This window comes from Anopheles merus, chromosome 3R (assembly GCF_017562075.2).
Source record: "Anopheles merus strain MAF chromosome 3R, AmerM5.1, whole genome shotgun sequence".
Taxonomy (NCBI): Eukaryota; Metazoa; Arthropoda; class Insecta; order Diptera; family Culicidae; genus Anopheles; species Anopheles merus.
Genome location: NC_054084.1, coordinates 6,098,756 through 6,123,607, shown reverse-complemented (window position 1 = coordinate 6,123,607; position 24,852 = coordinate 6,098,756). Strand labels below are relative to the sequence as shown.

The 24,852-nt window shown below is 46.3% G+C and overlaps 1 protein-coding gene across 6 annotated transcripts in view; it reads right to left on the bottom strand.

Annotated features, from left to right (window-relative positions):
• Nucleotides 1–162: 162 nt before the first annotated feature.
• Nucleotides 163–24,852, bottom strand: part of LOC121596994 (NPC intracellular cholesterol transporter 1) — a 42,592-nt gene continuing 17,902 nt past the window's right edge. For 3 of the 6 annotated variants that reach the window (XM_041922431.1, XM_041922433.1, XM_041922432.1), the window contains exons 3-10: nt 18,484–18,705; nt 16,093–16,599; nt 15,790–16,006; nt 13,540–13,680; nt 12,528–12,713; nt 10,605–12,458; nt 9,655–10,530; nt 163–4,866 (exon numbers count right to left, since the gene is read on the bottom strand). In XM_041922431.1, the coding sequence (XP_041778365.1) occupies nt 3,893–4,866; nt 9,655–10,530; nt 10,605–12,458; nt 12,528–12,713; nt 13,540–13,680; nt 15,790–16,006; nt 16,093–16,599; nt 18,484–18,705 (4,977 nt within the window). In that variant the 3' untranslated portion in view covers nt 163–3,892. Of the gene's footprint in view, nt 4,867–8,190; nt 8,274–9,654; nt 10,531–10,604; nt 12,459–12,527; nt 12,714–13,539; nt 13,681–15,789; nt 16,007–16,092; nt 16,600–18,483; nt 18,706–24,852 lie in introns of all 6 variants that reach the window. The other 3 variants (XR_006005360.1, XM_041922436.1, XM_041922434.1) reach the window with 3 other exon arrangements.

The following is a 24,852-nucleotide window of genomic DNA, read 5'->3' as shown; positions in this document are numbered from 1 at the left end:
CGTAGAGCTGTATGTATCTTCTTCACATTTCATCGCGTCGTAGTTAACAGATGTTACTCATCTACTACTAAATATTCCTGCTACGCAATTGTACTTCTAACCGACTAATGGGGGAGTCTGTTCGGATCATGCAAAGCTCGGCAAACATCTTAATCGCATCAGTCACATTTTAAACCTTTATTTATTTACTCCTTAATTACATTCCTCACAGTTTTCTGCCCTATTTCACATACCTGTTACACACACATTATACCCCCACTCTGTGTGTTTTGTGTATGTTTACGTGTTTGTTTGTTTTAGAATGTTTATGTATGCTGCCCTTTATTCTATTATGCAAAAAATATACAACCCAAAAGTTCATTACAGCAATGCAACACCAGATTCAGGAATTATACTTAAAATTAGACACATGCTTAACACCTTCATTCTAAGCTTCCATTTACTTATCTTGCGTAACACAACACAACGAACGAGAGCGCCAACTTAAAGAAAGCTTTGGTTTACCCTTGTCACCTGCACCTTGCATAATGTTGGGAGCGGCCAAAAGAAACTCACTAACCATACAAACTGATTCACTTTGGCCATCTGGGGTCAGCAGTGTAGTGTACAACAAATCTTTTTTTTTTGGAAATTTAATTACTATTCCGCTTTCGTCCCTTTTTTCTACCGTTCCCTGCTCCGTCCTTTCTCACTATATTACATTTTCTTCTTTTACAGACTTACATCTTGGCCATCCCTATACAATATGTTCCTCTCTGTTTGCTTCCTTTTGAAGGGCCTCCGCATTATCTTTACCCAACCCTACCATAACGCATCCTTTCGTTACTGTCGTAATCTAGCTAACAACGGAGCCCGCTGACACAAGCGAAAGTAACAACTTGCAAGGGGAATAAACATACATGCTTCGATAAAACAAAGAACGACGGAATCGAAACGTGACCGAGCTCGTGACGGGATTAAGATCTTAGCTATCGGCTGCTTGCAAAACTGCCCTGATTTTCTAGCTGGCAGTAACTATACTTACAAACTAATAGTGAATATAATCGGAGACAAACTGGACTCGTTTTTTCCTAGTTCGGGGCTTGGTTAAGCGTCGCTAACACCTGCATTTGCTGCAATAATTCAAGAACGGAATGAGCAAAATAATTTAAACCTAACCGTGGGTGAGCGTGGAGGGGAAGAAACCGCAAAGTGCCACCGCTCCTCCGTGCTCGCTCACCTTGCTCGTTTGCCTCAACCAAAAATTATCTACGCGGTCGTGTGCTGGGGCGCGTGCATTGCGATAAGCACAGCGTGAGTTTGTGAGTGGTATACACGTGTAACCTATTTATAGTTTAACAATAGTAAGGATGGACCGTAATCTTAAACATCAATTAGCAGGGAGAAGCATTAAGCCAACGGACAGGACAGGCGGACCCGTTGGGCTCACTTCTGCCTAGAGAATACTTTTTTGTTTTCGGTAAAATATGGAATCACAAGAAGCTTTTAAGGGGAGGGAGAGGGTGGGATGCAGAACAGAACAGTATGCCAACAGTGGTAGTCATCCCTAGCGGAGCTATGTAACCGGGCACGAGTGAGATGAATTGGAGGGTAGTGGTTTTTGAAAAGAAAAGCACTGACCATTTTCTAGAATACTCCCCATGGTACAAATCCTGCTCTCTCGCGTACCGTCACCTGCTACACACCTTTCGCAAATTTATCTATAGTAGTTCGTCGTATGCAAGGCACCGGAAACAGTTGTCTACACATGAAGTAGGGCGAAGCGCGGTGTGTAAAAAGCTAGGACAGCGTTGGTTTTCGTTCGATTTCGTAGCAGTTTGTAGGAACACACACAGCACGTCAACGGACGCTGCTGGAAACGTTGTAACCTCCTATTATCTTGACCAACTGGAACCGATACTTTCCTCCGCCTTTCCCAAAAGTGCTAGCTAGGGGTGTGTGGTGGTTGCATTGTAACACAATTCTAGAAGATTGGAAACTGTACGACCAAAATGGTGGCCACAAATTAGCTATGATTGTAATGGACAAATGAATCACAGTCACAGTCGTTTCATGGTAATCTTCTTTTCCACCCATTGGTTATTATCAACAGTAGTTGTTAAGCTCTAAGTGCTACCGATTTGTGAAGAAGAAGAAGAAGAAGAAGAAGAAGAAGAAAAAACAATCTAGAATACTAGAAACATATGCAAAATTGAAAAATAATTCATTTCCTTTAAGTCTGCCGGATTCTTGGTTCCTTTGTAAACAGTAACTCTCACCGTCTCTTCTGTCTAGTTCCTTTTTTCTGCATTTTTATGAAAAGTAAATAACCGTACCCTGTAACTACACATCTTTTCCCCTTCCTGCTCGTATGATACATTGCGATGGGTCACCTTGTCACCTTATCATTTTCTTCCGTTCTGTATATTCCCCCTTCCTTGAAGGTTAAGAATCCCTCGATGGTTCCTGCTCTTGCATACGATCCACACTTGTAGACATGAAATTCACTAATTTCTCACAGTGCCACCTTATTACGAGCAGTGTGGAGTGTGCTTGTGTATCGATCCACAGTTTAGCATACTGTTTTCTTTTTCGTTTCCTTTCCAACCCCTTTAAGACATCACACAAGCATTCTAAAACATAGGCTATCTATCATTGTCCCTTTTCTATACAACTGCCACAATAATAAGCGTCCTGCCTCTATCTCTCTCTCTCTGTATCTCTCTCTTTAACAAGCTGAACACACTATCAACCACCAACTCCCACCACTCAACTAGCGCCATCGCTCACTCATGCTGCAAGCGCAGACATCCTCCAACAACCAACAGAGTCTACAGGGCATGATAAGGTGCAGCCAGCAGTCCTCTCCAGCCCCAATAACAACCAACAAATATGCATCCAACGAACGCTTTCCGTCCATTTTCTGCCATTTAGCTATTCCTGCTCCACATCTCCCCCATCGCGCGATATACCTTTACGGCAGTACGAACAACATTAAAATTTCGCACCACGTCCACCATAGTGTCCTAAACAGTTCCCATCCAGTTCCGTAAGCCATTCCCGCTCTATGTAGCCGATTATTATTCTTATTCAAGGTGTGATCTGCATTATTCCAAGACCCAACCAACGGTTTTTTTTGATTAACGGTTACGTGAATGTATCCTAAGACAGTGGGAAATATTATAATTTCAATAGGAATATACATCTGGACATCAAATGTGTATACAAACTTACGTACATGCCCCCACTATTCGATCCTTTATGATCATTGCTCTCTTCTAACGCTTTCTTCGCTTCTTCCCTTCATTGTGGAGTGATTTATGATATACATATGTTGCCATTGCTTCGAGCTGCGCGCGACCAGTTTCGAACTGTTTCGTTGTGTGACTGTGTTGGCATAAATATAGAAAATCTCGGTCCACAGCTTCGTAACTGTTCGCACGAAACGTCACAAAACGGGCAAGCAGGAACACACGATTCAAGTTCCCTTACCTGGAGAGGGAAACGAAATTGATTTGTCGGTAGATTTAGAACGATCTGTTACTACGTTTTGAGAACAAACCCCGCACTCCAACACGCCTATTTTGGTCTGCAATGTGTGTGCATGCTCCTCTCCTAACCTTGCGTAATTCAGACAGCCCAGGACAGTACCCACATCTCACAGAGTGGAGTACGATCAGCAAGGATATACTAGCTTTTTTACTTGTTTGTCACGGTCACACTGTAGTATGCAGCTTAACGAACGCCACCAATCAGTTGCAATAGCTTAATGTCTATGTGATTTTACCGTTCCTGCGTGGTGGTGTTAAAAATAAAAATATCACCTCCATATCACCCTGGACACATGCTGCTGCTGCCTGACCAGAACTCGGCAATGATTTGTCATCGCGCACTCCAGCATTAGCGCCTTCTCTTACCGTCCCCGGGGCACGATCGTTGAACGGGAGGACGAACCGGACGACTTCAGTGTTCGCTGATCTTCCCCGCGGTACGTCGCAGCGCTATTACTATTGTTCGGCGATTCGGCCATCCCTTCCCCTTTCATCTTCTTCTTCTCCTCCTCCTCCTCCTCCTCTTCGTCATCCTCTTCTCCGTCCAAATCTTCTGAATCTTCCGCCACCACTAACGGCGCCTTCGGGTGCTCGATTTCCGTTTGTGCGTCCTTCGAGCGGCTCTTGCGTAACCGGTGCCGGTGGGACGTTTTGGAGGCTTTGGACGTTTTCGACGACAGCGACGAGGACGAGATAGATGAGGACGGGGACAGCTTTGTGGTGGGTGGCGCTGTCGGTGCCTTTGACGCGGTCTGTTCTTGCGGCGCCGTACTGCTCGATGCGGCTACTACAGCTGTTACTGTTGCTGGTTGGTGTTTCGGGGCTTCCTTTAGAGATCCGTGCGGGGCGCACTGCCTGCCGGGGGAAGCTTGCTGCAGAAGAGGCTCGGTAAGCTCCTCCGTATCCTCACCCGGAGGAAGGTCGTGCTGGGCGTGGACCTCAAGGGTGGTTCGCTGCTGTTGCTGTTGCTGCTGCTGGGATGGTCCGGCCTGGGATCGGCCGGATGATACTGTTCGTGCTCCGGAGTAACCGGCTCTGCCAGATGCTGCTCCTGCTGGCCAGTGGGGTCGTCCTCCTGCGCTGCGGATTTCTTGTTTCGCCCGAACCACTGGATGATTCGTTGGCGGCTCCGCTCGCTGAAGGTTGGCGTGCTCAGTATCGTCGTCGTCGTCGTCATCGTGGTAGCTGTGGTGGTGGTGATAGTTGGGAGATTGTCGGTCGTCATAGTACGCTGCATCCTGTTCCATATTCTGCTCCTCATCGATCTCATTAGCACTGGGGTGGTGTGGGACGTTCGAGGCATCGTTGTTGGAGCGCCTTCGGCGGTGCATCACGCCTGTTTTGCAAAAATCATTCAGGAAGAGGTTTTTTTTTGTTCGTGTGGGACAAGGGAAGGACAAACAGATGAAAGAAGGACAGAGAGAAGGATAAAATTAGTAAAGTAAACATAATCGGATCGTCAAAATGAGCGGTCCAGTAGAGTGTAAGGAATAAAAGGGCACGCCACAACGTTCACTGTACACAACTCAAACTAAGTAAAGCGGTCCTAGAGAATGAAAGGCGTTCAACGGAACGGGATAGCGGAAATGAAACTAGGAATTAACCAAACCACCAAAACTCAAACTATTAATATCAAGCCATTCGAACACTACACTCAAGCGAAAGGTTTATAATAGTGATGCAAATGTTACATAATCACAACCTCACAAAAGTGATCTGAAGCAATGCCTAAATACAACGTGAAAAGCATGTTATAATCGGAGCAACTTAAACAAATAAACAATAATTAATTCAATCTATGCTGTACCGTACAGGCAAATGCATTGGTATGATTCATTCAGACACCATTAATATCCTCAAAGTAATGGATGTTGATATGGTTCGTACTTCAGCACCGTGTGCATATGTGTATGTATATAGAAAATGTGTAACATTTCGTTATATTTGCTTGTGTGCAACAGTTGTGCGTTAGCACTGGCTGACCCTCCTGGTATAAGTAGTGGCGAATTTACAAAATGTTTTGCGTTTGTACCACCCCGAATCACTGTGCAAGTGCACTTCTGTTTTGCTGCTACCGGTTAGATGGCCAAATGGCAATCTTGAACGCTCCTCGCTGGCGGGTGGCGTCGAAAGCTCCCTTTTTTATCGGTGGCAATCGGCGGTTACTAAGAAACTCAACAAAGCACAGCATTGTATTCTAGAGAAACTGCTCTATTTGCACTAGGTACGGGTAGAGAGGTTGATTGCAATTAAAGGTACAAACCTTTCGATCGCCCCGCTTGGCGAACACGCTTAACATTCTAAAAGGCACAATTATTGATGGAGGCGGTCCCCCAGGGTCCAATGAACGGTGTTCTCGGGAGCTTTGAGTTAGAGATCCACACAATCCATCGAAGTACCCCACAAACAAGTGTGGAGCGCGGTGTAAAAAAATTATACTTTCAAACCATATCACAGCAAATCTGCGATGACGAAAAAACGCAAAACATGAGTAAACAATAATGAACAAATAATGGACCTTTTCAAACAACTTTGTTAAAGCGTGATTGTTAAAGAACACAGTAATGTATTATTGTGCGCAAAGGAATCGCGGAAGGATACAGATACTTGCAAAAAAAACATAATAATGAATGGTTAAGGTACATCAAACAAACGAATGTATGTAGGTAGGTAGAGCCTTTCCGGAGGATAAAACTTCGGGCAAATGCAAACTGTACCGTTCCACAGATGGAAGGAAGAACAGCTTCTCACAGAGAAAAGAAAGTGTGATGAAGGCACTCTATTTAGTACACATACACGGAAAACGGAAATTAGAAACAAATTAAAAACAAACATAAAAATCAGAACCGAAGGAACACAACCGATATTGAAAGGAAATACTTAGTAACCGTGTATATCGGCTTCGATTCGCTCAAACATAAATATTCTTTCATCCCGGTGCAGCTGTGGCACCCACCACCCACGCACGCAAGGCACGCAGGCACGCACCAACGTTGGTGTACGGCATAGAGCCGGGCGGGGCGGGCGGGCGGCCGGCGACAGGAGAATGAAGAACGAGCAAGACAATCCAGAACAAAGATAGAATAGAAGAAAGAACGAAACGAAACAGCAAAATGGTAAGGGAAAAAAGAGATTAGTACTTCCGTTACGACGGCACGACACACGTGTGCGACAATTATATCAGGTGCATAACAGTGTGCTCGCGATAATGCGCAATAATAAATAATAGTCTAAGTTCGTATGATGTTGGCTACCTAACGATAAACAAAAACAACGTCAATAGTGTAGTGCACAGGCAGATAAACGCTTGAAGAGTGCAACTGCGCGTTCGTTATCTCATCGTTTCATTCCTAACAGTCAATACGTGAGTTGATGACTTGATCTATTTAGTGGTATGATGCTACATACAAATAGGGTTCTACTGTATACAAATGTGGAAACAAATTAAAAGGACACAAAAAAAGGAAATTTGTAATGCTAGTAACTATGCTACTAAGAGAACAGAAGACACACCAAAATCATCACAAACAACAACAAAACCGAAAACATAAAGAAGCAATATAAAATGAAACCATACCATCCCAAAATGAGTCCAAAAAGGGAAACATGAAAACATAAGAAGTAAAACATGACAAAAACAAACAAACACTTAATGTACCTGTGTATACTCACGAAAGATTTGAAAAATAAATACACAATAAATTCTTCAATCGTGAGTATACATCCGGCAGAACGAGTATGATGTCACATGAACCAAAACAAAAAGCCATATCAAATGATACATACTTCAGGTAAACAAAAAAAGCATGAAGCAGAATTGAGTAGCTCGTAAAACCAATCAGTGCAGCAGTGTTATAGTACAACCAATCACATAGACACACACACACTACATCTTTTTACAAGCAACATCATCCCGGGCCGCGTACGTGGTCACGTTCATGGCAGTTGCATCCTCCATCGGTAGCGTTACATTCAGGCAGTATTCCGCGTTCGAGTAGTACGTGTGTTCGCCTGTCAGCCTGGTGCGGTGGCGATGGTTTTTGCGCCAATATCGCCACCGATGGTCGATGCAACCGCACAACGCTTCCTCTGTACCGGCGCCGGTACTACTGTCCAGCGTCGCCGACCGATCGAAAGCTCTCCGATCGAACGATGACCGCTGGCTGGTGGTAGCAACCCCTGGTGAGGATGATGCTGCCGGGGGGTGTTGTGGTGCTCCGTCTGCTGCTACTGATGGTGCCGCTACTCCTCCTCCTGCTACACCACCGCCGGTGGGTGAAGCAACCAGCCTAAAACTACTCGATTGACACCAAGCCGCGTGCCGAGAGCGGGAGTCGCCGGATGCATGCGCTCTCCCGGTGCTAATGTTAAAGATCGTGCGAAAACAGTGCAAGGGCGATGATGCAATGGGTGGGGATGGTGGTGGTGGTGGTGGTGGTGGTGGTGGAGATGTTGGTGAGTGGATGATACTTGATGAGGATGCGTTGAACGATGCAGGTGGTGCCGCTACAGAAGCACGACAACGACGACCACAACCATCGCGGCGATCATCGTCGCTACTAAAGCAGCAGCAGCACAGGCCGCTAGTCTGCCGATGATGGCGCTTCTGGTGGTGATGGTGGTGGTTTACAACACTTGTTGGTGGATTGGGTTTGCTTACGGTTGTCGAGAGGGACGTTTCCTGGGTTTCCTGCATCGCCTGCCGTCGGTGATTGGCCAGTTTGACTTTGTTGATAGGGGCGCCTGTATAGTTTTGTTTTGTTTGGTTTTGACAAAATAGTTTTTGTTTATGGTTGTATTTGCCGATACAGTTAACGCATTCGCAATCCGATTTGCGTGCCCCAGAATGTGTTAAAACCCAGCGACGCGTTTTACATGGTAGGCAAAAACCACCAACAATGGGCATGGCGTAACGAAAACAAACGGTATGGATGAGGGACGCAAAACACGATGCGAACAGCACACACGTGCGTACGGTTTAGTGTGGCCCAGTCGAAAGCGAAACGCGATTGTTTTCGATTATTCGAGTTGATGGGAGGGAAGAGAGAAGAAAAACGAAGAGAAAAAATACGATACAGGATTAATAAATTTTGCTTCTAAACGTGCTGGTTTGGTGTGTTGCTTTGTGTTACTGTAACAAAGTTATGGTGGCATTTTTGAGCTGGGCGATAATTTTAGTATCTAGTCAGTAGTCTCAACGTTTTGCGGGCGTGGCTAATTTCTACTACAAAACGGGCGATGTGAATATGACGTCGAGGGACAACACAGTTCGCGCGGAACATCATGCACTACACGCCTTCACACGCGATACATTAAAAACACGAGACAAATGTGTGTTAGCGACTATGGGTTTTAAAATAAATAAAACGATCTACACAAGATGATGAGGAGGATCATGGGAAAAGACTATTTTAAAAGATCGAGCAGGGGAAGACATTCGGTGACGGTATTCACCATGACGTATTGCAGAAAAATAACGTATCTTATGCACTTCAAAAAATCTGGCCAAATCTAGTGAAATCTGTTTCCAACAAATGGGAATGCATAAATGAAAAATTAAACATGATTCATGGACATCGCATGGATGATATAGGCAAGCACAATAGCATCACACGATTGGACCAAAAATAGGCTGTAAAAAGTGCAGCAAAATGCGTGTAGCGTTTAAGGAAGATGGTGAAAACAGACGCAAATAGGAATCGTAATGTAGTCCAAACGGAAATTGAGAGCAATTGTTGAAAATATGCCATGGTTGATAAATTGTCGAAATGGTTTCACTCTCATACCAAAAGCCAACTAAATGAACGAAAATTTCATAAATGCATTTTATGTTAAACTTATCAAACAGCTCCTGTTTGGACGCCGGATAGAAAGGCAATAGAGAAGCGAGCGCATCAGCTTGAGTTGCCAATTGCTCGATAAGTTGAATGCAACAGAAAGACAAAAATCAACTTTAAGCGAGACAGAAAGAGAGGGTACAACAAACAGAAGGAAAAACAACAAAATCGACAAAAACTATCACACAAATACCACCAAATCCTCTGTGTTTTTGTCATTTCTTGGCTCAAAAATTCGCGGCGCACCAGGGGAGGAAGGAAGCAGCAGCAGCCTGCACGCTACTTACCGATATAGCTAAGCAGCACCGGCAGGAACACGAGCCCGTGGGCGGCCCCGTACAGCACTATGCCCAGGTACATCCGGAAGTAGAACACCTGGAAGATTTGGCTGTGGGCGAACCCGAGCACCAGTATGCCGCCGAACTTGGTGAGCGTGATGCCGGAGAACACGGAGCTGCCCATCTTGGTGAGCGCGTCGGCCGCCCGCTTTTCGCGCGTCTCCTCCACCGACATGGCGAAGCTGTGCACCAGATGGGAGCAAAACTCGACACTGATGCCGACCGCCATGACGAGATTCACGAGCGAGACCGCATTCAGCGAGATGCTCCAGTGGTACATCAGGCCGCCGATGTTGATGACGATCATCGTAATCGTGATCACTACCACCAGCGACGAATGGATGTCGAAGCCCATCAGCAGGAACGTGACGATGAAGATGGCCAGCACCGAGATGCCCATGCTTTTCAGCGTGTCCGGCCACATGGTCAGATACTGCTCGTAGAACACGTAAAACACCGAGTACGGGAACACCTCGATCTGCTGAATGTCGGCCTCGCTGCGGCCCTGCAGCCGCAGGTTCGCGTGTATCGTGCTGGTAATGTTGGCCGAAATTTTGCGCGCCGAGCGCAGCGCTTCGTAGTAGTCGGAGGACGACTTCAGGATCGTGTGATAGGCCATGAAGTAGGAGGCGCCCACGTCGTTGTACAGCGGGGCCAGCGCATCGGGCCGATACTTTACGCCACTACCGTACGCGGCGTGGCCCGCTTTGGCGCACGCCTCGTCTGGATTGTCCTCCAGGAAGAAGGATACATACTGCCGGAAGCTGCTCTCCACCGGTCGCTTTTGAGCAGTCATCGATATGTTGCATGCACCGCAGGCACTCTCTAGAAATGTGGAAAGAATGTCGCCATTAGAACAACAACACATCGATTATTAAACATTTGTCTGCAATACTTACTCTGATGTGGGCAGAAGCTTCCATTGTTCCACTGTTTGCAGCAACCTGGCGCGGCCGACCAATCGATGTAGTCGTCCAGCCAGGACGATGCCGGTCGGGCAAGATACGTCGACTGTGGCTGCTTGCTAGCGATGTAAAGCTGAGTCGAAAGGCTGTCCAGGTTGCAGTACTGCCCACCGCAAATCAAATTCTGATCGTTCATCGTCGAGTAGTTTAGACCATTTTTCACCACAAAGTAAACCGGCGGCCCAATACTCAGATACTGCTGCAGGTAGCGGAAATATTTCAGCACAAAGCTATCGCCCGGCATCGAAAGTTCCTGGTCCAGCCCGATATCGATGTGAGGCGCCACGGCAATGCTCGAGCAGAGCCAGCCAAAGAACACGATCATCACGGCCACCCGGACCGGCTTGCGCATCACAAACGGCACGTAGATGCTCTTGAAGAACTTGTACAGCAGCCCTTCGCCAATGTTGCCCGGCATGTCCTTCTTCGAGCCGCGCAGGAAACACAGCACGTCCAGCCGATTGTCCGTCTGGCGGATCGTGTCGAGCGCCAGCAAACTAACGAAACACGTAATCTGCAGGATAAAGTCAATCAGTAGCGCCATACCGGCGTACAGCGCGAACGCACGCACCGCCGGCATGTCGGACAGACCGCCCAGGAAGAAGCAGCAGCTCTCGCTGACCGACGTCAGCAGAATCGACGGCCCCACACGCCCCAGAATGCGGCCAATGTGTTCCGCGTGCGTTTCCGTCGGCTTTTTCGTGTCGCGCTGGTGCGTTTGCACCAGAATGAAGATATTGTCCACACCGACCGCAAGCACCAAAAAGGGGATCACCTCCACGATGATCAGCGTGGCCGGTACGCCAATGTAGCCGAATATGCCCACCGACGCAACGACCGAGGCAAGCACGATCGCAACGCCACCCAGCCCGAGCGTTACCTTCGAGTCGATCAGCGCGCGGTTCCACTGGTTGACGTGGCCGAGCGAAATGGCGATGTACGCGAACATGATGATGTACGACACCAGAATGGTCGACACGTCCGACTGCGATTCGCGCGCCAGCTCATCCTCGATCGACCGTTCCGACGTGAACGCGATGCTCATGTTTTCGCGCGTCCAGTTCTGCATGAACCGCACGTACTCCGTTTCCCAGGCCAGCGCCGACTGCAGCTTGTTCTTGTCGTGGTAGTTGCGCACCAGGAACGTCAGGATGACAGCGCTCGCTTCCGCGTAGCTGGCCTTCTCGTCCGCCGACTTGGGCTGCGGGATGCCGCCGAGCGCGATGGCCGGATCGATCGGGCCCCCGTACGGTGCCAGACAGGCCGGGTTGTAGTAGTTGCCGAAGCACTGTATCAGCTTGTCCAGATAGTTGATCACGAAGCCCTGTGCGTCCTCTTCCTCGTCGTTGAAGTTGTCCATGTCGTCGGAGAAGTAGCCCCACAGCGACTGCACCACACACTCCTGCGTGCCGGTCGGGCCGGCACCGGTGCTGAGCGGCGCGAAGCAAATGTCCTTCAGCATAATCGTCTCATTGTTGCCGCTACCGTCCACCGCGACGGCTTGAATCTTTTTGATCTGCTCCTGCAGCTCAAACACGTCCAGCAGAAACTGCCGGTTAAACACCGGCCCGAACTGTATCACCCCGTTCGAGGTGTTGTGCATCACGTTGCTAATGTTTTCCGCCTTGATGATGATCTGCTCGATACGGTAGAAGGGCTCAAAGTTGGAATCGAAGTACTCGCGCTCGACACGCGATCGGGAGTAGGGCGAAGCCCACAGCTCAACCGGATTTGTCGTGACGCGCAGGAAGTTGATGCCCATACCCATTGCCACGATGAACAGCAGACCTAGCGAACGAAATGCAAAGGGGTTTAGCAAGCGGAACTGGGAACGGACAATTGAAGCCTCTCTCTTACCTCCAAGCAGCACCAGCCACGGATGTTTGGCACAGGTCGTACCCCACGCGGTAAAGAAGTGTTCCAAGGCAGTTTCAGTTTTTGCTCCCAGCCGCTCAAAGTATCCTGACTCATCGTCATCGTCATCGGCCGCTCCCACACCGGACGGGTGAGGTCGAAGTTCCTGCTCACCGTCCCAAGTGGCACCTGGATGGAGGATGCGAAGGCATACAGTTCATCAGTCATCGGGTAAAGCTTCTTACTTTATCCCAATACAATATGCATTTCCATTTACACATGCTTTCGGCACACACATACATGGTTACACATTGATACAGGAGAGTAGATACAGAAGGGGATGGTTTCAAGTGCAGAGAAATAGACAAACGGTTTCAACAGGACAAATGTATGTTTGGTTGTTACAGTTTTGAATTTGCTTTGTAGCACTCAATTGGTCAGAGAAATGCTACCGGGTCTAAACATAACACAAAATCACACAGTGAGGGAACACACACACACACATATAATGTCGCGTTGAATAAGAGGAGCGTTTATTTGAAGTGTTTCTTTTAGTAGAGTAGAAAAATGGTACAGAGAGAGTGGGATTTGGTATGTAGTGTTGAATGATTTGCTTGTGATGGAGTGAGCCTGAATGTGTAACACGATGGAAGGGGATGGTGCATGTAAAGAAAGGATAACACACAAAGCATGGCGCAAATTTGTTAGCGTTATCGGTTAGTAACTACTAACGATGGGATCAATATAAATGCATGAGTGGCTGTGTCAATGAGTATGGTGAATCCGTTTTGTGATGTTCCGTTTAATGGCACAAATGAAGTGATGATGATCGTGTCGTATGTAGAGATTCAAACACATGAAGCGTTTTACACACAAACACAGAAGTATGATTTGTAATGTGCAGCACATGGTATGAGAGATGGGGAAAACGGGTGAGTAAAGCACGTTAAAATAAAAACAATGAATGGAGCAACGAATATTGTATGCCAACAAACCAGAAAAAAAGGAAACCTACTCGATCGCTTTGACTGTAGGGGTGAGTCTTCCCGGTCCGTGCCCAGATCGCCACTGTTAGAGGAGAGCCCACCGGCTAACCTGCGGCCCACCGAGGACCGCAAGTCCGATGGCAGCGCGTCACCACTATTTACCAACAGTTCTACAACAGGAGGTAGTGTGTAGTAGTAGTACCCGGGCCCCACCAGCAGCAGGTGTATGGTATTGTGTACGTGTTGTTGTTGTTGTTGTTGTTTGTTCGATTCGTTTCAGAGTTTGATGCAGAGAGTTCAATAATTGGCATGGTTTTCGATTTAGTTGAATGAAGATGATAAGTTGGTTTTGGTTTTCGAGATGATTATTTGTCGTATTTGGCCATATTCCGCGTTACATGGTGTATTTTTTGAGTTTGTTGTAGTTTTATTTTAGCATAACCGAAGAAAAAAGGAAGAAAAAGAAAACGAAAATACGGTGCGATCAGTCAAATTGTTCCACTTTTGTTACCGAATCTTTAATCCTTTAGTTCACAGCTTTGGTTAAATTTTCAAATCGAATTACACACCATTGTTGGTCATTCCAATCCGTCGGAACCCTTACACCATCGATTAGTTACACAATTTCCAAAATATTTGTTAAAGTATCCCACATCCGTTCGCAAATTGCATCACGGGTTTAGTGTTCGTGTGTCAGGGTAGTAGTATTATCCATTCTGATCCTTCCATAGTTAGTCACCGTTTAAATTACACGACACGACAGACCTGAGAGCGCCATACAGCTACAGAAACACGCTTCTTCGCAAACCAAATGGGCCGGAGAGAATTTCGTGCCCCGAAACGGTGCTCAACTTCGATCGAAGTAGTGATAAAAATAACCTTAATTATTATCCACCCCAGACCATCGTCCTATCGTCCACAAAACCCCTCGACAAACCCCGCTGGCGGGAAAAATGGGCGACTAAATCGTTATCTACAATTTATTCGTCTGCGGTCATTATGGTACGGTTGTGGCAGTGTGTGGCTGTTGGCAGAAAGCAGAAAGTTCTCGCCCTTGCTGGGAAATGCTAACGAAACGGTGTAGCGCCGACCACGATAAAAGGACAGCACAAACAAATGCGCATCCTTTTTGTCGCAGTACAAAAAAGAAGGTGATACCTTTGAACGGTTGGCATGCAACATGCTACCGGGTGAGAATACTGTATCGGTTCGTTCAATAATGATATTTACAGGAGTTTTCTCCATTTTTTGAAATACATGGTTTACACATTTTACGTACGTAAACCCGAATGTATATTAACAAAATGATTGCTGCACTGTTCAATGTGCCAGAACACAAGAACGCTCTTCATTATCTGCTCACGTCCACCGCTAATCGACGGAAACCAAGCGCATCCCGGCAGCCCGATTTCCTACCAGCGGAACTTGCACACAAAAAAATTCCTTATTTCGTACCTTATCTCATCATCTTCCCCAGCCATGCGACGCAAACGATCGAGGTCAACCAATGTCACCCTACCGATATGATAATAATCTAGTAGCTGCTGGTTGGGGTGGTTAAGCAACAGAAAAAAACGGAAGGAATACATTCTACATCCAATCTTTGCGCGGCGTTTTTTTACCAACTTAAAAACAGTTCGACAGCATTTGCATCCCGATTCCATGTTGCGAATGTTTCATTCATAAGCGTACCGAATATACAGAGGGCGTTTTTTTGCGCTGATGGTAAGCAAATATTCTTTGCTTGGTGTTCTTGAACTCTTTCACGGGAGGAATTAAATATTGAACAATTGGAATCGACGATGTAAGGTACCGTTGCAAAATATCTCCATATGCGAGTATGTTACTGTACATCAGGCATCGGATTCGATTGACGTAAAATATAACGCTCGTAAGCGTATGCGTGTACATCAATGTCATTCTCGTCTGCTGATGTGTAATGGAGAAGCAACACAAATTTTAAGAGCTGAATATTGCGCAAAAAGAATCGAGCACTTTACTGCCTACCGAAACAAGCGGCGTTATGCGAAATTGCGATTTTAAAATGCACAAAATGCTACATTTTTACATTTGATTGAATTGGTGCATACCGCCACACCAGCATAGAAGGTGATCATTTTAGCAGCAAAGAAGAAGATATTTAAAACACACACACACACTCATTTGGTGACCAATAGTTCCACGTTCGGTGGCCTCTTTCTCGGTTGTTAATGTTCTTATCGCTAGTAAAGAGGTATTAGAAAGAGCGAAATCAAACCACCCATCGGTCCAACACTCACTTGCTCCGCTGCCGCTTCCGCCGCCGGTACCGGTGCTCGAGTGACAGAAACAAGCACCGATCAGGAACAGACCGCTGCAAACGACAAACACCACGAACATCACGACCGCGTATCCATCCATGCCATAAATGACGAACGGTTGCGGTGGGCCAGGCGGTGCCGGTGGCTTCGGGCACGATGCTTCACAATCGACACACGAACAGGCCGGTGTGTTAGCCTGAGAGGAAAACAAAACAAAAACAGCAAAGCGTATTAGAATACGGCAGGCAACGACGGATTCTTAACAAACAGGGACAGGCTTACATCCAACTTCTCACTGCACGGCACGATGCGCGGGTTCCACGGCAGATAGCCATCGATGGTTTCGTTCGGCGAGCTGTGCGCCACGTAATCGATCTGGAACGGCACGTACAGATTGTTCTCCGCGTCACCCATGTAGAAGAACCACTTCTTGGCACTGCAGCGCGATGCACCCCAGTCGCCGCACATCAGATCGAGCGCGAGCTGCCCGGTCGACGGGACCGACACCTGATTGCACGACTCGAACGTTCCGTTCAGATACTGCTGCGTAATGTGGATATCGATCTTGGTGATGTACTCCTTGGGCGACGGGGCCGCCGTCGTTGCGTCCGCCTTTTCCGATTCGCCTTCCTGCTGATCGACCTCTTCGGTCGATACCACCTTCATGAAGCTGGACTGCTGCGGGCTGCAGGTGAAGTCGCACATGTGCCGCACCAGGTTGGCCATGCAGGAGGGGCATCGCGAAAGGAAGTTGGCCGCCAGGGCAACGTTTTTGTTCAGCACTTTCACCTGCGGGAAAACACGGGGGAAAAAAGAGAGTGAATATTAAAATATGCTCGAGTAACACGGTAAGCTAAAGGTTGGATCCGGACATAGTTCGGTAAAACGTATAGGAACTTAAAATAGACAAAAGTATGGCTGGAATTGAAAAAGATCAATCAATTTGAAGGACATCAATCAGTCACTTCAGATTCCTATAAACGCGCCGCATCCATCAAGGACGTACAAGACTTTCCGAATCTCTGGTTTTCATTGCCAACAGAACACCAGCAAGCTTCCTAACTTTAGACGTCTGGAAGATTCGTAAAAAAATAACTAAACCAGTTTTAGCTCTGTTTAGCGTATGTTAAAACGCCAGCAGTATTTAGCACTTGCAGTATCGCCGGAGGGGATAGGAAAAGTAAATATAATTGAAAAACATTCATCCATCAGTGCGTCATCGCAATATAAGGCGTACGCTGGCAGCACACATTAACGTCCAAAATTCATGTCTGTAAAAATAGTTTATAACCCAAAAAACACCCTAAGGGAAAATCAACCCAGTCAACAGCACGCACACACACACAGGGACTCTGTTTCTACATATGAAATGGAAGCAGTGTATGTCAGAGCTCAATCTAGATATTAAATGTTTATTTTACATCCACAAACGTTTATAGAGCACACTGAACTTCAAACTCCGGGGTAGGCCTACACAGCACATTACCCACTATCACAGGATCTTGACGATTCTCTCCGCAAACGCACTGACCTTCGGACGGGAAGGCACAGAATGCAAAACATATTGGGATGAGCGGTCACAGTGCACTGCAGACCGGTTCCTCTGGGTCATTCGATCGTTTCCTTGGGTAATATGCGTGAGGGCAGCAGTCGGAGGTGGTACAACACAGCCTTGGTGCGTGTCGGTGCCCTCTAGCTCCCCTGGCTAGATGCTAAACCGGCAAATACCGTGTCATGTTCTCTGATTCACGCTAGCCGTGTCCAAACACTAGGTGCATCGTCCCCGACTGACCTTAAAACCTAATACCATGGCACTGGGTAAGAATTGCCGGTTCACCGATAGCTACCCGTGTTTGTGTTGCCTTAGGGCGCGGTATTTTCTTCGCGATCGCTAAACTCGCACTACAAGTGGCGCTACTTTTAGCCATCGTGCGCGATGCACTTGCCGCCCGGTTGACACAATCGTTTGCGCGCTATTATTTGCGTACCTTGAACAACTACGAACGATCGCGACAGATGTGTGTGGTGCGAGCTTAGGATATTTAATTTCCGTCGAAAGTCGAAAGAAAAACATAACACGAAATAACAACACATGGATCGCACACACTACCTAAATGCGGGGGGAAAAGCGCAGAATATTGCTTACTAATGAGCTAATGTCATCGTGTGTTTCGAGTGGAGCGCGCCGCGTAGGTTGGGCCGGCGGTGGGCATCATTATGCTACGCATCGACGCAAATCGACACGCTCGAGTAGGCGGGATGCGGAAATACGCAATTCTAACTGTGGATGTGGACGACGCTCGTGTTTCGTCACTGTCAAGGTCAAGCGAGCGCGGTATTAAGTCTATGTCTATGTGTGTGTGTATGGGCCAGTTGCTACAACACTCTAGCTTAGACTTTACAACTAACTCTGGGTGGTGGTCGGTGATCCACCACTTGCTTGCCGGTGAGATCACTGATCTGATGTCGAAGAGAGATAAATACGACGCAGATTCGTCGCCCCAGCTAAAAAGCTTTTTAAAATTCTTACAATGTGTATTGGGACAAGTTATGAGACTTGGCGCATCCTCTATGTTGATGTAGATCTATTTTTCTACTCTATCCCGCGCCGCTTTTTCCGTTCAGTGTTTCCGAATAGTAATACCCATACTGCTGTCTAATCCTTTAACTCACCTGTGCAGCGTCACAGCACGTGTTGATGCTGCCCGTGGCATCTTCTACGAGCAGATGTTTACACCACACCTTCAGCAGATCGTTTGCCTCCGTATCGATCGCTTTGGCCGTACCGTTGTACGGACAGTATTGCGCCCGTCCAAGCGAGTCGACATTGCAGATACCGTACCATACACACTGGTTGCCACCACTTTCATCTCCTCCAATCGTTTGACACTGAGCCTGCGGAGATAGAATAAATGGAAAAAAGTTTTTATTAGTAATATTTCACACAAAAAAGACCACTTCAAATGTACAAAATTGTAGAATACACGCAGCAACAACAAATTTCTAAGGACAGCCACACACACGACACAGTCGATGACGTTTCGCAAGATTAATGAGCAAAGCCGCTCATGTACACGGTTCAACTAAACCGAGACGCGCGTTTTAATGAACTCTTCCTTCCTGTTGCCTTCAATCGGTTGCAATTTCTGCCATCTACAACCTCTATGTCGCATCTTCCGCAAAGATCCTCCCGCCATACATTCCGCACCATCTTCGTAGACGATATTTTGCCGCCGACACGGTTGCTAAATCATGTTTGCTGACATTTTGCCGAACCATCATTCGGTGTGTTTTTTTTTTTTCGTTTGCCCTTTTTTGCCAATGTCGTTGGCGACCATTGCCAAAAGTTAATAAACGTAAGGGATACGCCAGAGTGGCGATAGTCATGTCAGCGAATAACAAGATTACGTAAAGTGAAGTGTTTGTACGACTTATTTGTGCAATGTTAGGAATGAATCATTCGTTACCGTCAGTTTGGAAAACGAAGAATCAAAATACAGTTAGCGACTTTGATCTAGAATTGCATTAGAAATTCAAACTCAATAGCAGAATCTCCATATCTGTGCAGTTGATCGTGAGTTTTATTTCACAGTAAACAACCTTTTGCTTTACAGGAACATGTTCCTCGTCGCTCAATCTTAAATCTCTCTCACATTAGACTCCACACCACAAGTGCAGTGCCCACCCAGCAACAGCAGTAGTCAGCCAATCAGTGCTCCCCCCGGTTGCTTCTCGTGTCTGAACATGGAAACTTCCTATAACGGGGAGGGCGGCGGGCGCCTTCACCGCCCGCTCCCAAACACACCCAATAAAATGTATCTACCGCTTCCCACAATTCATAATTCAATCATATCCCCCGTGGCGGGTGTCGGGAGCGCCATGACTCAGGTCATGATTTTCAGTGATACTTTTCCCACCGCCTCGACGACCTCGACGGCCTTAGAGGAGAGTTACGGTCAGGCTTCAACCATTTGGTGCGACCGACGGATGATTAGCATCAAACTCAATTAACTCGCGGTGGTGGTGTGGTGCTGGTGCAGGGTCAGAGTCGTCCAATTTCCCAGGAAAATACTTCATACAAGGGTGTGAAAACGGCTCAGAAATTCTAGAAGTAATTTGAATTAAGCTGATATTTCGATACAAACAAATACATCATGCTATGTTCCTTTCTTGATCGTATACCAATTGAAGTTTTCACTTGCATTGAGTGCACCGTGCATTAGGTGACACTATTAATCAATCTGGTTCTCTCACCAGACGTCACACCTCGAAATGAGGGCACACACATTCTTCTTATGCGCGTCCATGAAGCACTCGAGCAGCGGCACCCCGACGGCGTGCGTACCAACGGATCATGCACGTCTAATTGAATCAACATCAACGTCGAGAAAGTCAATTGGACGGGACTTTACTGAATCAAGCCAGGGATGGAATGTTTGGGAATTCTCACCCGCAGCTGTAGCAGCAGCCATTATATTAGGACACGATTGTCGGCGGCTGTTTGCTTTTCCAAACACACTCTCTTCCTGCGTTTTTGTGCATGATTTATTCAATCTTCAGACAAACGATAAGGGTGAGAATCTGTGACGACGGGTGCCGTTTTATAAGGATCGTAGGTTCCGTGTTCTAGGGCCGGTCTGGTGGTACAGTCGTCAACTCGTAGGACGTAACAACATGCCAACAACATAACAACAACATGTCATGGGTTCAAGTCCCGAATAGACCGTGCCCCCTTACGTGGGACTGACTATCCTGCTATGGTAACAATAAGTAACTGAAAGCCAAGCTCACTTCACTAGACTAGTTATACATTAAGATCACTTCTGATTTTGTGGTATTTGTGTATACAAAGTTCTTGTGTAACGACCCGTACCTGTACTTATAAATCTTTGTAGTTCCTACGAAAATCATCCACCACCCAACTGTAGCTAAACATCTGCCACGACAAGAGGATCAAATATATAATTGCTACTGGGTTTAATAATGATGATCCTCCTCACAATTTCACACGCAAAGCGATGATGTTCGGCACTGCTGTTCATTGTTCTTTCATGGTGTGTATTGTACATAAGATGTCTTGTTTTCATCGCGAGATCTTCATTCGCACATCATGCTCGCGTGTCTTGGAGGTTATTTTTAGCCTGCCAAAAAAGGTCCCCATCATCATCCCCCGCGTCGTAACCGTACCGATTGTTTGGGTGAGGATGTAAAAATACACACCCGAATGTGTTGTGTCTTTAACTCTTCCTTTTGATACACTCAACGTTGGCGCACCTCTATAGTCTACAATTCCCCCCAGGCAGCCGGGCGACGTTTGCCAGAAGTGATGCGTTGCTACAAGCATTTCGCCACACACGTGGCAAAAACGAGCAAATTATCCGGTGTGAACACATTTTCTGCTTGCTCTTTGGCAGACACATTTTATCATTCGATTAATTGCTAACAATTTCGATGTCAATCGTTTCCGCAGGGGGTGTGTGTGTGTCTATGAGTCTCTTAACAAACTGTACAAGCCAAGCTACCGTCGTAAAAACATCTTCCTAACGATATCTACACAGCACCAAAACAAAGTAACTAAGGCAACCACCCGATCTCGAGTAGTAGCACTCTGTCTCTCTTTCTCAGTATCCCTTCAGCCGGTTTGTTTGGGCACGTGTTTTAGGTGGAGATGAAACGTGGCTCGATTCAAGCCAGATTCATTTTTTTCTTTTTTTCTCGAATGTGGTTTTCTTCCTAATGAAATTCACACGACGTTCAGATGACGACGTTGAACTTTAATCCACCTTCGGGGTACGTTTCACGAGCAGGTGAAGTGTGTTTTATAGCAGCTATTTACTTACTTTACGATTTGCACATGCGTAAATGATGAGAATTGAGCAAATTGCGCCATACTCGTAAGACAAATAAAGCTTCATATTTTACCATCTCGCCGGGAAAACGAATAAAGACACAGTAACGCAAATGGAGATCAAACAGCTTTGAACCGAAAACACAATGTCCTTTTTACGACCCATAATTTGTAATATGGTGCACAAATACTAATGCCACCTCGAGATAGCTACAACACATCCATGTACGTGTCACTCATTAACATTGGCGACTCACCTCTCACACGATCGCCATAGAACGGGTATGAGATAAGATAGGTAAGCTATTCCGCGTTCCTTAAAACGTTAAGTCATCGATATCTCCCCTCCGTGCTGCTAGTGTAGCCGGCGTCAATATCAAACACAGGTTTTTTACTCGCATAACTTCGCCAGCCTAAACCAGTTGTTTACACGATCACCTTACCACCTTACCATGCCATGTAAGGTCATACCAGTGCCTATACGAGAGAAGATTTCAAAACGTTGCAAAAACTTTTAAATGCTTTTCAAAATTTATCACACTACAAAGCCTTACATTTTGGAATGTGTAGTTCATCTTTAGTGCACACCATCCCCTCTAGAACAATCCATTTCGCAAACAAACGACCTTGAATTGCCGACTCTTCTAGATTTACATCAAGCTATGACTAAAGCTTTATCTTCGCAAAACCGCCTTCCTGACTCGGCCATCAGCGAGGTGTTGAGCGAGAGAAAATTGCAACTCCACAAACGTTTGTTAATTTATGGAAGGTTGCGCATACCTTCTTAACATTGCGCAATCTCCATTACAGTGCACTACGCACTACCCCTCAGTAGTAGCAGCAGCGGCAAGACCTTTGCAAACCTTCCTCACACCTTGCTCTCTGCAGCTACAGCTTCAGTGCTTGATTCAATGATCGAACAAGATACTCACGTCACGTACTCGAATCAACAACCTAGACAACCTTCGTACGAGATACAGTGATCTACACTGATAGCTGATGAGGAGATTGAAAGTTCATCAGATCACGAGGAAATGTGACGTGGGGACACTGATAATTTTATCTACCATCACATTCCCGGGCCTAACGGAGAACCTAAAACAATTGTATCAATGTGCAATCGTGCGCCCCTCTTCTTCTTTCATGCCGGCATCCATACGATTGGCTATTGAGGTGCGATATCTAGAGCATAACGTTGGGGGGAGCCATATTAAACCATATTTTGCAATCGATGCAGCCCAGTCGCCGTTCCAGATCAGTGGTTGCATCATGAAATCACAGTTGCGAATAACGTTACACTGTGGTTGGTCTCTTTTGAAGACATTATTTTAGACCACTTGTGGAAAGAAATTGGAACATCTCCTGAAGTTATTTTGAATCCCCGTGAAGATGTCATCAATTTAAGCTTGTTTTTTTCTCATTGTACATGTAACGAAAGATTTATCCTTTTTTTACTGCTACAAGGGAAAGATATTTTAAAACCATCTCATAAAAAGGGTATTTAAACCACATGTTTCCAAGAAACCGTCTCAATCTATTTTAAGCAACACATTTTTCAAACATTTAATCCCTTCCCGACAGTACGACAATTCTGGGAACTCTGAAATCGATAATGAAGGTGAGACTGTTAAACATTCCTTAGTTCTTTCGGTTTTCTTCACTCCAGAGCAGTAACATCACCATGTTCCATACTCTTCAATTATTGAAGAAGTAACCATGGTAAGAAGATGGTATCCCCCGCAGTGCTTCTAGAATGTTCTGATACGACCTTCAAGCTCACTGTTAGATGGTAAATTCTTCGCTACCGGATGGTAGACCCGCTGAGCCATTCTGTGCGAAGGGAGAATCGATGTTTTCCCTTTCAGAACAGAAATATTTATGTGCACCCGCCGCGTGTACTGAGCTCCAAAGCTTCCCGTTGTGCATCTCATTAGGCGGAATGAAATGGTTTTCCATGTTCATCCTAATCCTAAAAAGCATTGACTCTCCTCTCATCCTTTCGCGTTGATTGGAATTACTATTCATTATTCCTTCATTGTTAAACCTGTGTGTTGCAATCATGCCGCTGAATTGAACCGATTGGGGGAAAGAAACCACTCAATACACGCACCACTGTCGCCTTCCGGACACACAGAGACCGGACCCCATGCAAAACTCGGACGGACAGTGTGACACACACACACACGATTGCATGATCAAAGCCCACCACCACCCAAAGTGCACCGTGACCATCCCCCGTCGTCGTTGCTGCAACACACATTTGCATGTGCGTGCCTTCCGTCCATATACTGCGGGAGTAGCCGTATAGAGCCCCCGCGTGACAGTGGCACAACAAGTTGAGTCCGTTCTGGCAGTGTTTGCCATTTCTTTTTTCCAACAAATCACACCACATAAAACTAGGTTAATGCTCAATTTACATAAAATGTAAACGCGCGCGAACGGGCGGAAAAATTGGTCACGTTCTAGGCACGTCGGGCCGGAAGAAAACGAGCAGCGCCAATGGTGGAAAAACGCAACGTGTGCGCTTGCTGCCACTACAAGTGAAATAATTTTCCATGCTTGAAAAATTGAATTACCCGTGCCCGATCCTTGATCTAGTTGGGCAGCAAGCTTGCGAAGAGAGAACTCGAGTTCTGGCATTGATCCAGCGGCACAGTAGTCACGTCCAGGGAAGGTCATCTAATGGAGGGCACGCATAGTTCATGATTACGCTATCCTGATTTTCGCTTAACTCGCTCTCTCTCTCTCTCTCTGGGTCAGGCAATTGTTTTCCCAGTGATAATGTGGGTCGAGGACACGAATGTCACACAGCAAAAATGGAAAACCGAGGAATTCCATAAAGTTAAAAATGGGTCCAAAATTGTTGCACAACTCGGTCTACCAATTTGCAATGGATTTAAAGTCGGTCAAACGCATAAATCTCAGCATCCTGGCAAAACCAACCACTAGAACATTGGGAACAAGGATATTGGAGCATTTGGTTTTATGCCGCCTTTACTGGATGATACAATTAGTCATCTGTTTTACTAAGTATTCTACTGTAAGACTCTAAGATATTCTCACGAGATAACTACAAAGCACTCGCACACCCACTGTCCCATAAATCATTTGATTTAAGGAAAAAAGGGAACATAAATCCCCATCGAGTCACACCACCTGCTTCTTATCAGGGTTCACTAACACACCTGCTTTCC